A 14,055-nucleotide genomic window follows, 5' to 3' on the forward strand; every position below is an offset into this window, starting at 1 on the left:
AAAGAACGTCTTTCAACGGAAGATATGTCGACAAGACCGGGATTCTACCGGCAAGAGTTGAACAAGACAGTCTGGGAGGTACCCGAACGATACCAGAACCTCACACCAGTTGGATCGGGAGCTTACGGCTCAGTATGGTGAGTCCACCAGGCGAAATTACACACACTACTATGACGAAGGCGTGACTCGTGCATATTAATTACGTGACGAGACGTACTTACTGGCGGAAAGGACGACGTCGAAGTGAGTGGCAGCTGCTAGCGAATCAGGCACGGTTGTGGGCGTGGCTTGTGAATATTTCTTATACGACGCCGCCGGAGGTTTCAGGAAGGTAACTAGGCAACGCGTGCATGGAGAAATTAACATTCATAAGCTGAGTCTTCGTCGTAGTAGGATTTGTAATTTAAAGTCAAAGAGTAGATGAGGGTGAGGCGAGAATATTCCATAACAAAACAACATCCATGTATTTTGGAGGAAAACAATAAATAAATAAACAGCCATATTTACAAACATTGCTGCTTCTAAACATCTGTTTGTAAAAGTATTATTATCTCAAATAACAACAACTCCACTATAAAATTGCATGTCTAAATGTCTTTAGTATATTTAAAATAATATTGTTAGTCTTTTATTTATTCATTATTGTAATCCATTTTTGTTTATTGACAACGATTAGATGTGTCAAACATTGCTGCAACAATGATGATGTCTATATAAAGTCATGCAAGTTAGCCTGACTGTAGTGTAGATGAAAGTAAACATCACTCTTTGCTGTGCTTGGTTTATTTTATATGTTGCTGACAGTTCATCTAAAAGACAAAGAAGGTCTTTCACAACATTCAAAACTGCATATTGTACATGTTGAAATCAGCTGCCGTCTTTTCTATACACAAAGGCCCCAGATTGTGCAAGAGTCTGTGTAATGCAGTGTAAACATAACGGATCAACATGCCCATCTGGTAAGATAATATTCCTGTATCGGCCATCGTGCTAGACCTATTCAGTGCTGATCTTAAAGTAAGACTGTTTCCACTTTAGTAATGCCACACCCCCATCAGAAATCTGATCTGATCCATCTTTACGGGAATGAGTCCAGCTTTATCATCCTGCCACGGTTTTATATGTCATGCTGAAACAAAGATTTGCATCGCACCGCACACTATAGCATCTCGGCGTTAGAGCCATCCAGCCTCCCTCACGCTGTGACTGAAATGGTTGCCATAGTAACACAGCTTCTCTCTCTTGGCCTGAGCATCTTTAAGTTCTAAATATGTCAGTATATTCTTTTTTATTCAATATTCAGTATATTCAATATATATAATCAGCTACTGACAGTTGTTGCGCGATCATCCAGGTAATTTAATCATTTTAATAAGTTTCTCTTCCCCTTCCTCAAACGTTAGCAAAGTTTTGCAATTGTTGTGTAAGCAATAGCACAGATTCATCAACCTAGTTGCTAAAAAGTTTGCCTCATGTGATCCCTCTGAAGAAATGTCCTATCAGGACATTGCCGCATCAGCATTTCATGTAGTGTATAGTCAAATTAAATATTAGTAATATAACAATATTAATAATATAATTAAACGCAACCAGTTTTTTTTGTTGACTTCTGCTTAGTTTGGCAGATTGCCATCTCTGAAGAATGATGCGATGCAGCTCATTTCCCTGTCAGGGACACAGATGCCCCACATCCCACCGAGACCACCTGAGACCTAATTACTTCATTAGCCACATTAAAAGATGCACAGCATTCACAATAGCGTTTCACAAAGGATTTAATTGTTGCTGATTTGATCCCATGTTGAGTTGAGTAGGTTCCTTTTATACTGACAACCTAGCGATGGGTTTATAGAGACATTTCAGTGTATCATCCTGCAAGAGACATGATATTAAGCTTTTCTTGTGTATTTGAATAGATGCTGTCTAAACTATCATAGGCTTTTTAAATGAATTGTCAAAGTTATTCACTGAAATCCACTCAAATTTGCCGTCGCTTCTGTAATGCATCAAGGTTTTACTTCCACAATGCGAAACTTCAATTTCATGTCATATGAGGCTTAACTCAAATTAACATATTTGAGATCCTAATCTTCATTTAAATTGAGATTGAGAATTCGGAAATAAACCAAACTAAACAAGAAAGGTGTGCAATTCTTATTTAAATACCTTTAATGTCTTTAATGTCGCTTTATTCTTAGTCACCCACACCCAAGAATCTCTCACACACCCACACACACTTTATTACTCAAATGAGCTGTGAATTTGCATTGTTCATGTTAAGCCCCTTTCTATTGTGTGATTATTTGACTTCTTTACGGCAGAGCTGGTTTTGGGGGCTGGGAAGACCCGGGTGTGAAGGGCTGAATCGGGGAACGAGAAGCTCCCAAATGGGGGATGGGAACTCTGCTTTGAGACCATTTTTAGTGTAGCCCTACAAAAATTTGAAAGAATATTTGTATATAATAGCCTATAATAATGTGGTACATAGGATATGACAGAGCTTGTGAGGCCACATAATATGAAGGTCAAACTTCAGTTCTACTTCAACATCTACCAATCTTCATTACGACCACATGATCCAATACCACGCTTTTATTTCTTTAGCTCGGCGTATGACGTGCGCCTACGTCAGAAAGTGGCTGTTAAGAAGCTCTCTCGACCATTCCAGTCCCTCATCCACAGCAGAAGAACATACAGAGAGCTGAGACTTCTCAAACACATGAAGCACGAGAATGTGAGTCCCAAAAATGCACATACACAAGAACACTCACCAACACCAATGCCTGAACCACAACATCACACAACCGCTAGTTCGCCTCATATTCAAAATGTATTGTGTTATTTTCATCCAGGTGATTGGACTTCTAGACGTTTTCACCCCAGCAGCTTCTCTTGAAGACTTTCATGAGGTGTGAGTGTCTCACCTGTATCAACATATCTACATTTGAGTCAACTCTTTTATCATTGCAATTTTGGACCAAGTGACTTTTGCAAGTTTGATAGAAGGACGTTAACCCTTGTGTACTTTCCTAAAACAAAACCGCCTCTTTGTCCTTAGCTACCTCGTCACCAATCTGATGGGAGCGGATCTCAACAACATAGTCAAGTTTCAAAGACTTTCAGACGAACATGTACAATTCCTCATCTATCAGCTTCTCCGTGGCCTTAAGGCGAGTACATGAAATGTTGCTTTTGTTATTTCACACAGGGATAAAATCAGATCTCCGCTGTGCTACCCAAGTCTCTTTATTTCTGCCTCGCTTTACTGTTTCATCTAACAGCTCCGTTTCTTCTCTCACAAACAGTACATTCATTCAGCTGGACTGATCCACAGGGTATGTGCTAGCCCTCTCCTTTTTCATTTTGATCCGTATTTACACCAGAATAAACAGCACATCAAATGGTTTCTGTTGGCTAAAGTGCTATCATCCTTTCTGACCTTGTCGAATTGTTCATAATCATTTTAATAAGGACATTTATGTTTCAGGACTTAAAGCCGAGCAATGTAGCAGTGAATGAAGATTGTGAACTCAGGGTAGGAAAAAGGACAGTTTTAATGACTTTGCATGTTTGAACTACTGTAATGTGATTCACTGTAGATAAAAAAAAAACTTCAGCGTTAAAATAAGCACAAACTCTCTTGATCATTTTAACAGAAATTATTTTGATCTGTTGTCAGATCCTGGATTTTGGTTTAGCCAGGCAGACGGATGATGAGATGACCGGGTATGTGGCCACTCGCTGGTACAGAGCACCTGAAATAATGCTTAACTGGATGCACTACAACCAGACAGGTAAACTTAAAATAAAGAAAAGAAAACTTAAAAATTTATATATTTATTTATTGTATGAGATATATAAATAAATATCCTCAAGCTTTGCAAATGAATCATTTTACAGTGGACATCTGGTCGGTCGGATGCATCATGGGTGAACTTCTGAAGGGCAACGTTTTGTTTCCGGGCAACGACTGTATCCTTGATTCAAAGGCACTTAAACCCCCTCTTAGTGCAGTATTTGAGTGACTCTTACTTCCTGTGAGGCATGTTAAGAAAGCACAGCCTAAGTGGTCCAAAATGTAATTATGGAGGATGATTGCAAACAGAGGCTGGGTATCTCGCAGTCAGACCGAACCTTTAGCTGGATAAGGTTCAGTCAATCTACACACATTTCTAAAAATACAATTGTATTTGGTTACGCTGTTTATGTTTTGATATTTAACACAATGAATGCAGATATAGATCAGCTGAAGAGAATTATGGAGGTGGTAGGCACTCCCACCGCTGAAGTCCTAAAGAAAATATCCTCTGAACATGTGAGATGACGCCAGCCAAATGGTCTAATAATAGTTTCAGTTATAATTCTTAACAAACGGATTAATGTTTGGAATGGACGTAGAGATTAGTTAAAGTTATAGATACTAATAACTTGATAAAATCATATTTGAGACAGACGTTTTAATTATATGGCCTAAAATTAATTGAGTTTCTATGTCTAGGCTCAGAAGTACATCCAGTCCCTTCCGTACATGCCACAGCAGGACCTGGAAAAGATATTCAGGGGGGCAAATCCATTGGGTGAGAAAAACACAGTATTGTAAGATAGACCCACTTTACATTGCATTACATTTACCCCATTTTGAACAATTCTATACTTTCTCTTTCTTTCCAGCGGTTGACTTATTGAAGAAAATGTTAGTATTGGATTGTGATGGGAGAATCTCTGCCAGTGAAGCTCTGTGCCATTCGTACTTTTCTCAATACCATGATCCCGACGATGAACCGGAAGCCTCTCCGTATGACCAGACCCCTGAGAGCAAGGACCGAACGCTGGAGGAATGGAAGGGTGAGAGACGCTCTTGCTATAAGCTGCCATAACACTGCATGTTGTCTCACAATCTGATGAACCAACACCACACTAAAGCTTTTTGTTCATTCAAAAAAGTTATATCATATATTGATGCATCAACCCAACAGTTACACCACTACCTTCCAAAAGTGCATTCGATAACAGATCCTGTTCATAAACTATAAAGAATATTCTGACAGTGATGTGTTGTCTTAAGATATGCAATAAAACGATCTCTCTTTCTACAGAGCTGGTGTATGAGGAAGTAAACAATTTCAAAGCCCTGTCCAATAAACCGGAAACACTTCAGGTTGAACAGTAATATACAAACATGAATACAATCCTGGAAGACCGTCACCGGCCCGTCGCTTTCTGAAACAGGACTTGGATTAGTGGACACACATACGAACAGACTGCTGTCCATCAAAGACAATAAAAATGTATTTCCAAGGCATGATGTCCTTCCTGTAGGCTATATGTGTGGGTTCCTACACACATTTAATTATGAGCCAATGACGAGTGATAATGTTGTAACTATGACACAATGTATTCATATTATTAAGGTGCATGTTGTGTGTGTGCGTGTGTATGTGTGTAAATCATGTGTTTTGCATCTTTTTGATATAGAATGAGAGGTAGGTGTCAGGTAAAGCAGGGTATTGTGTCCTTCGTTTAAGACCAAAACAAGCAAGGCATGCAGAAGAGAAGACGGCCATGAGAGAGAAAATGTGTTTACATTGTTGAAAGAAGTGATTAATGTCTCTGCATAAAATGTAGACAATTACACATTCTGTATTGACCCATTTTACATCTGTAAGGGCAACTTTGAATTTGCGTACCTCAAATATGTTTTTGATTGCATAACTTAAAGATTGTATAAGATGTTATTCCGCTTATTTTAGGAACGGATGTTTTAAAAATGTTCCTGAGCAAAAATCAACTAACCTCGCCCTAAAACCATTTTAAAATGGAATACTAAAACTTTGACTGCTTGTGTAAAGTGTTTATGCTATCAGGGAGAAATACTTTAAAATCCTATACAGCATAACCTATGTTAAACAGCAACATGAAAAAAATTTCCAGATGCATTGCGCTGAACTTTTGCTTAGTAATTATAAAACTCATGACACAATGCAAAAAATCCTACAATAGAATGTCCTGATGTTAATCTGAATGCTCTTCTGTCCTGTAACGTAATGTGTTTTAAACAATACTTGAAAAGAATTTGGGGAATAATAGTAGCTGTTTACAGAATAAACGTGTTTTAGTGAGGAAAGATAAGTTATGTTTCTTTCACAATATGTGTCTACATAATGGTATGTGTTGAAACATCCTAAATGACTAATGCAACTTGGAAGTCATGTAGGTGTGGTTAACACTTCATGTAAATGAAAGAAACTAACTGGCCTGCCTTCATTAACACATTCCTATTATACAATCGAGAAAAAAAATTACACCAGTGAAAAAAGACTTCAGATTTTAATGTGGTATTTATCCAAGCAAATAAACATATTTTTAAATGTCATACAAATGTGGTGAAGTTCTGCCTATGTGGCCTTAACACTGTGCCCTCCGTGTAACTGTGTATCTATATCATGCACGCCTTTTCACAAAAAAACAACTTCAACAGGACGGGACGGATCTTTTTCCCTTTGTTTGTGACTCATCTGTCTCTCCAGCATGAAGCCACATCCCCTCATCCTCTACTTTCTTAATAAAATGTAAACAGTTTTCCTCCAACCCGTGTCTGTGTTGTTTTAAACTAGAGTGAGTGTCCAATGTTTACAAGAAAGTACTGCGTGTGCGTAATAATATGGATTTGCGCAACTGGTTGAATGTGGGTTTCATGACACCCTAAAGCGTTATTCTATTTGATGTACTAAATGAAACTGAATGGAACTACAGACTTGTATTTTAGGGAAAGTTTTGCGTCGTTTTAAATATATGAACTGCTGCGTCTCCCGTGCGTACTGTGGAAACTGTGGAACGCCCCCAAACGCGCCCGACGCTCTCCAACTTGGGCTCGACTTGCGCTCCCTCTCGGAGTATTTTAACCAAAATACCATCAAATCATGAGCACGGAAAAACATTTAAACGCATTTTAAAACTTGAAATACATTCTTTGAAACTTTTAAAATGTCGCTCCGAATCAGGGCTGGATTCTGTCGCCAGGAGATAAACAGGACCGTTTGGGACGTACCGGAGAGATACAGAGATCTCATCCAAATAGGAACCGGAGCATACGGGACCGTTTGGTAAATACATTCTCAATATTTAAAAGTTTACATTTCAATTTGAAGAAAACTTTTTTGTTTAGGTCGAAACGGCTAAAACGTTGTCGTTATGTTTGGGGTAATTGGTTAAGCAGAACGCAAAAATAATGGATGTTGCGCAAAACGTCACATTGACAACTAATGTAGCATGGCATTATTTGTAGTCCTTTGGCGTGTTTGCTAAACTTTCTTCCTAAATTAAATCCCCATGGCATATTCATTTCAACAACGGTGAATTCTCTTGCAAACGTTTCTCCCATTGCAAGACAAGGGCTCACATAACAAAGCCTCCCGCTGGGGTCATTGTATGTGCTTAACAAGCAGAAGTTGACGAAATAAAGACATTCATCTGGTCTTTAGTCTGGGTCTTAAAACACTTATCAGATGTCCACCAAGTTTCTTAAGTTTCATAATGAAAAGTAATAAAAGTGTATCGCTTGGTGCGCATATATATATATATATATATATATATATATATATATATATATATATATATATATATATATATATATATATATATATATATATATATATATATAGCAAATATAGCAATATATTTTGTGTGTTTGGTTACTTCTATGTAGGCTTCCATATCTTGTTCTAACCATATTTGGGTGTCCTTAGAGTCATACATGGAGATGTTTCATGTAATTCTCAGAAATTACCGTGTAATGTTTTTTATGGACAATATCCATTGTATTTTAACATCCAGTGGTTTTGTATAGGATAGTGTGTAAGGTGTTATAGGAAAATGTGTCAAGTATTGACATCTTACTCTTCTCGATATGTCCAAAGTTCTGCAATTGATCGCAAGACGGGTGTGCGTGTGGCCATCAAGAAGCTCCACCGACCGTTTCAGTCCAGACTGTTTGCCAAACGTGCTTACAGAGAGCTTCGACTCCTCAAACATATGAAACATGAGAATGTATGTAAACACCTTTTACTTCTATAACGGTTTTCCTAAGATGCCACTTTTGCTCACTTTCTAACATTTAACTAACATACATTTTCAAACCTTCTGTTGCACAGGTTATTGGGCTACTTGATGTTTTCACATCAGAAATCTTGTTGGACAGATTTCAGGACTTGTGAGTAGATCTTTCCTCTAATGTGAGGGCTAGTTCAGTTTCAGAAAATGTTTATTTTCCAAGCAATGAAACAGCATGCAGTTGATGTTGTATAATCTGTCTCAGTTACCTTGTGATGCCATATATGGGCACGGATCTGGGGAAACTGATGAAGATGGAGAGACTGTCAGAGGACAGGATCCAGTTTTTGGTCTATCAAATATTGAGAGGACTGAAGGTTAGACACAGACGCACAGATTTGTAAAGCCCAGTGCACTTGTTTATAGCTTTGTGGTGTCTATAAATCTCTCTTTTGCTCTCTCTATCTGCCCTTCCACAGTACATTCATTCAGCCGGGATCATTCACAGGGTATGTGACCTCTAGAGTTTAATAAGATGCACAGAGGGGGTTGGGTGACCACTTCATTCAAGCCCGACATTCAATCATCCTCTGTCCATCTCCTTTTTTCTGTTCTTTCAACTTGTCTGAGAATTTATTGAGGCACGTTTCTCTTAAAACCTAGTACATAACATAAATAATATCAACTGTTTTCTTCTTCTCACTCTATAAATGTTTTAAAATGAAGCGTTTGTGTTTATGGTAATTTTCCATTTTGGGTTGTCCTTCCTCAGGATCTAAAACCAGGAAATTTGGCAGTAAACCAGGATTGTGAGCTAAAGGTATTTTATACTTTAATGTATCTAAAGAGTGTCTCCTTTTGCCTTACATCCTGAAGTTTCAAATATTTCGTATACGTATATACAATGCCATGTGTTTGATGCAGATCCTGGACTTTGGACTTGCAAGGCAGGCAGATTCAGAAATGACGGGTTATGTTGTGACTCGCTGGTACAGAGCACCTGAGGTTATCCTGAACTGGATGCACTACACACAAACAGGTGAGAGACACTTTTGTGTAAAAAGTCAGACACATTCCAACACAGATACAGATGTTGTTATTAAGAGGCTTAACCACTAGATGTCACTGGTGATACAATGCCATTTTTTTAATTTTCATGAATTTATAGATATATAATTGATAGACTTGATTTTCTTTTTTTAGTTGACATCTGGTCAGTCGGCTGCATCATGGCAGAGATGTTACTTGGGAGGCCACTTTTTAAAGGAAATGACCGTATCTTTTCTCTCATTATGTAACCGTAGCATTGTTTCTGCAATAGGGCCAATATGCTTTTGATGTTCGGTTTAAATAAGTTTTATGAAAAAGCACAAGTTTACATATATCATGGTACCATACCATTTCCTTGTTTGCTGGTGAACGTCTTTTATGCATTTGCCAGATGCTTTTATCCTTACACGTAATGCATTCGAACATACATTTTATCAAAACCTACATTCCTGCTAGGAAATGAACCCCAAACTTTGGCCTCGTAAGCACTATGCTCCCTTTCTTTCGAAAGTTTTAACTGCACAACAGGCTCTGTACTGTATCCACTCTTTTCCACTGAATCCTTGACCAAGACTTAAGATTTGGACCAGTTGAGAGAAATCATGAAAATCACAGGCACGCCAGCACAGGATTTCGTTATGAAACTACAAAGCCAAGACGTGAGTGTATAACAGACACTGAGAGAGAGCCAATCCATACCATACATGTGCACACAACTGCATACATGTACAATTAATGCACATGGCTTTTCTTCATCTGTTAACCCAGGCCAAAAACTACATTAGAGGTTTACCTAAAGTACCAAAGAAAGACTTAAACACAATGTTCTTTAAAGCTAGCTCAGAAGGTAAGCCATTTCTCTCCTTTGCTATATTATAACAGAAAAACGACCATCTCATCGATAGCTTTGCATACTCAGAAATGTTTTGTGTCTTGTCAGCCGTGGGTGCTCTAGAACGAATGCTGGTTCTAGATCCAGAAAAACGCGCCAGTGCCACAGATGCTCTTGAGCTCCCCCTGTTCACCGAGTTCAGAGAACCCGAGGAAGAGACAGAGGCATTGCCATACGACCACTCCATGGATAACATGGAACTGCCCTTGGACCAATGGAAACGTACGAAAGGGGTCATGGGAGGGGTTTTAGCCACTACATTTTCTAGCTATTAATGCTTTCCTACAATACATAGTTATATTCCACAAGGGGGCACTTAAAAGGAAAAATGATATTAGGATATCTATATAATCTATATCTATATTATAAGTCACAGTTGATGTTTTATTCTGATGTTTCAGCTTTTATTTACTGGGATCTCTGTTTCTCCTACGCAGGTCACACGTTTACAGAGATCCTGTCATTTCATCCACCCATCACAGAGATCAGAGACTCCAAAGAAACATTCCTTTGAGTGGACACGCACACAAGACTGAGAGCTAAATAATCCAGCACTATCTGGGCATGTGTGAAAGAGAGAAAGAGAACAGAAATGTTCTCATTAGTTCATTAATGCAATAGATTGTAAATAATGTCTAGCACATTTGTTTAATAATTAAAACATTTAATGATGAGTGTTATGTTTGTTTTTATTTAATTGTCTTTTTTCTATTGAGCTACTATGGCCAATTTGTGTACAAGCAAAAGTTATTTACAAACATCACCAGCAGTACCGACATACGGCCTAGTACAAATAGACATAGATGTTGACAGATAGGTTACAAAACAAAATTGTGTTTATTATCAGGTGAAAAATTAACAAAGAATCATGGCCACCCGCCAGGCATGTACCCTTGGCCAAATTACAAAATTCTTTAAAACCACAAGGAACTTGGTGATTTACAGGTAAAACTTTACAATAAACTTAGTTAAACAATAAAACGCAGCATTTATAGTTAAAGCTATACCGAAAACTATTAATTCTAATACATTTTCAAAATGAACTAATGTGAGTTATGAATGAACAGTAGGATTTGTATTAACTAACATTAGCAAATGAATAAATGTTGGAAAATCGATTGCTCATGGTTAGTTCATGTAATGCATTAACACATAATAACAAATACAAGGAAATAGAACAAAAAATTAACGTTTATTTTTCTGAACCAGTGCATCACCTTGAAATAATCAGCCCCACCTGTTCAAACTAAATCCGAACCCACAACTTGTTTTATATGACCTTGAGTTCCGGGGATCTTTATATATGCTGCACATTTTTCATCTCAAATGTTTTGTGAGCTCCTGAAATCACCATGAGAAGAGCTGATCTATTTCTGCTGTTTGCCGGAGTCTTGGTCAATGGACAAGGTGAGCACAATAATAACTGGCACCAAATTGATTGATGTGATATTTACAGCTAGATTCACTGTAAACTTTCTATTTTCTACCTTTACAGAACCACGTTGGGAAAATGGCTATGATGAGGATCTGAGTTTTGCCTGCCCCCCGGGACAGTCAATATCCTACATTAAAAGGTGAATAAAGGGTCAATCAGCGAATCAAACTGTATGGCTTGTTTGACTATAATAACATTATGATAATGTGGTCAAAGCTGAGCAAAAAACATCTTTATATTTGTCTGTTTCAATGTTCCCATGAAACCAAAGCCAACATCACAACCACCATGAGGACAGAATGTGGGAATTTGGCTGTAAGCACACTTTTGATGCCGGCACAGAATGTTTCTGGACACCTTACGTGAACGACTTTGACCAGAAATTCACCTACGAGTGCCCATCAAACAATGTGATTTCGGGAATAAGCAGCTACCATAGCAACAAACACGAGGACAGGCGGTGAGCTTTTATAGCTGATCTACAATCAAATGTCAATTTACATGAGCTGATGTCAATATTTCACACAGGTGGCAGTTTTACTGCTGTAGAAGCAGCGGTTACTGTAATAAAGCCTGTCAGTCGACGACGTATGTGAACTGGTTCGACGAGGCTTTCCATTGGACCGTACCAAACCATAACTACCTGGTGGGCGCTGAAAGCTACCATGAAAATAAACATGAGTGAGTATCGCAATATGGGCTCAAAATTCGTTATAAATTACTATTATTTTTGTCTTGTCACGAACAAGACTGTAAATGAGACGAAAATCAGGCAATGTCACATTTCAATATTCACTCATGTGATGTCATTCTGTTTTCAGAGACCGGCGCTGGATGTATACGTTCTGTTCCCAAGTGCAATGTTGAGATTCTCACACACTACTATTTGCATTCAAAAGTCAAATAAACATATGAAACTTTTAAAGTGATTAATGCAAATTCTGATCAGATATGAGACTGTAAGCATCCATGTCTACAGGTAAATCATTTACAAGTACTGACGCTAAAGTCTGCCAGTGAATCACAGCTGTTCTGCCTCAGACAGAACCTGGACTGTCAGATTTATATATTAAATGTTTATTGAAAATGATCATTTTCTAATCATAACCTTCGAATTTCTTTTAGATGTACAATAAACACAGAATTAAAGCCAAATCCAGTAACCAATGTCATTATTCAAATGCCGATAGCTCAGTGCAATTTCAGGGACACCATATGAAAATAAAGATAGTGAAAAGATACAAAAGATATAGACAACACAAGATCGAAATCCAATGAGCACACGAATCCAGAGTTCAGGACATTGCTTATCGCCCTAGTGGGAGTATTTTAAGGGCGAGTGTCTTCCAGGACAACATATGTCTGTGAAGTATTTCACAAACGCAAAAAGATTTTCGCCAGGGTCGAAACGTGTCACAGGAATCAAGGTAATTCCTATTTTAATATGATGGTAACTCGGGACATTATTTAGCATCGTCTATTCCTTTGGTTGCATAACAGTTACATTGATGACCTAAATGTCTTAAAGACTATATATGTCTTTATAAACGTAGTCTCTTGAACATCATGAGAGGTGCAGCTCTGTTTCTGCTGCTGGTGGCAGCCTCGATCAAGGAACAAGGTGGGAAAACCTTAAATAAAATCGATTTATTAGAGCTTTCGAAGACCTATTTTGGTAAATTTTATGAATTTGGGTGTATTTTCCAATACCCACAGAATCGAACTGGATCAATGACTATGATCAGCAGTTTAGTTTCACTTGCCCCAACACTCATTCAATATCTTACATTAAGAGGTAAGCAGAAAGTCCAGCGAGTAGAGATCGCCTTGTCTAAAATAAATAATCTTGTAGTTTCAGGCACAAAATAAGGTTTAACTTCTAAATTGTTTATCTTATCGTTCCTTTGCCTGATGGAACCAAAAAGCAAACATCATAATATTTATGAAGACAGACTGTGGGACATTGGCTGTAAGGAGAGCTTCACTAGCTCAGAATGTTTCTGGTCGCCCTACGTAAACGCCTTTGATGAACAAATCACCTTTACGTGCCTGACAAACTATATTCTTACATGAATGGGGATTTTCCATAGCAACAAACAAGAAGTCAGACGGTAGGTCGATTATTGATCGACTTATATAATTCACCTGAGCTTGTGTCAGTAAAGTGTTTGCGCACAGGTGGCAGTTTCATTGCTGTTAAGGACGTAATGACTGTACAACCAACTGTCAATGGACTACGTACATCATCTGGTTTGATGAGGAATTCAACTGGCATGTGCCACCATAATTATCTGGTGAAATACTCACTTATATTAAGCCCGTTACATTTTCAGAGATCGACGCTGAAGATACATGGTGTTGGTGCATATATGGTGTTGTTTCATGTATACAGTCTCGTAATAAAAAAGGATCTGACACTTTGTGTACACCCACTCTGCCAAAAAAACTGTTTTGTGCTCAGTGTTCAACCTTTGTAATCCTTTCCATGCAATAATATTAAATGCAAAGTAATAAATGCAAACTGCATTCGTCCTTTTTTGGAATTTACTATAGCCTACCATATGAGATCAGCCATATCCAGTTCCTCCAGATATCACTTATGACTGAGCACAGATGGGGTGATTGGAGA

At 38.1% G+C, this 14,055-nt stretch overlaps 3 protein-coding genes across 3 annotated transcripts; all 3 read left to right on the forward strand.

Annotated features, from left to right (window-relative positions):
- Window positions 1-24: 24 nt before the first annotated feature.
- mapk11 (mitogen-activated protein kinase 11) lies at window positions 25-5,860 on the forward strand (the record flags this gene model as incomplete). Its single annotated transcript, XM_079454047.1, has 12 exons — window positions 25-137; window positions 2,605-2,734; window positions 2,853-2,911; window positions 3,059-3,170; window positions 3,306-3,335; window positions 3,488-3,535; window positions 3,680-3,794; window positions 3,901-3,972; window positions 4,236-4,315; window positions 4,499-4,577; window positions 4,672-4,845; window positions 5,097-5,860. The coding sequence occupies 12 exons, from the start codon at window positions 25-27 to the stop codon at window positions 5,168-5,170; spliced, it is 1,086 nt and encodes a 361-aa protein (XP_079310173.1). The 3' UTR covers window positions 5,171-5,860.
- A 752-nt stretch (window positions 5,861-6,612) lies between these two features.
- On the forward strand, window positions 6,613-10,666 carry mapk12b (mitogen-activated protein kinase 12b). Its single transcript, XM_079454046.1, has 12 exons — window positions 6,613-7,103; window positions 7,917-8,046; window positions 8,151-8,209; window positions 8,315-8,426; window positions 8,529-8,558; window positions 8,822-8,869; window positions 8,974-9,088; window positions 9,253-9,324; window positions 9,679-9,758; window positions 9,868-9,946; window positions 10,040-10,213; window positions 10,429-10,666. Exons 1-12 carry the CDS (start codon window positions 6,985-6,987, stop codon window positions 10,503-10,505), a joined length of 1,095 nt encoding a protein of 364 aa, XP_079310172.1. The 5' UTR covers window positions 6,613-6,984; the 3' UTR covers window positions 10,506-10,666.
- A 485-nt stretch (window positions 10,667-11,151) lies between these two features.
- Window positions 11,152-13,051, forward strand: LOC306892769 (hemagglutinin/amebocyte aggregation factor-like). Its single transcript, XM_079454048.1, has 5 exons — window positions 11,152-11,398; window positions 11,487-11,565; window positions 11,698-11,886; window positions 11,955-12,107; window positions 12,248-13,051. Exons 1-5 carry the CDS (start codon window positions 11,344-11,346, stop codon window positions 12,291-12,293), a joined length of 522 nt encoding a protein of 173 aa, XP_079310174.1. The 5' UTR covers window positions 11,152-11,343; the 3' UTR covers window positions 12,294-13,051.
- Window positions 13,052-14,055: the final 1,004 nt, after the last annotated feature.

Source organism: Barbatula barbatula (genome assembly GCF_947034865.1).
Source record: "Barbatula barbatula genome assembly, chromosome: 4".
Taxonomy (NCBI): Eukaryota; Metazoa; Chordata; class Actinopteri; order Cypriniformes; family Nemacheilidae; genus Barbatula; species Barbatula barbatula.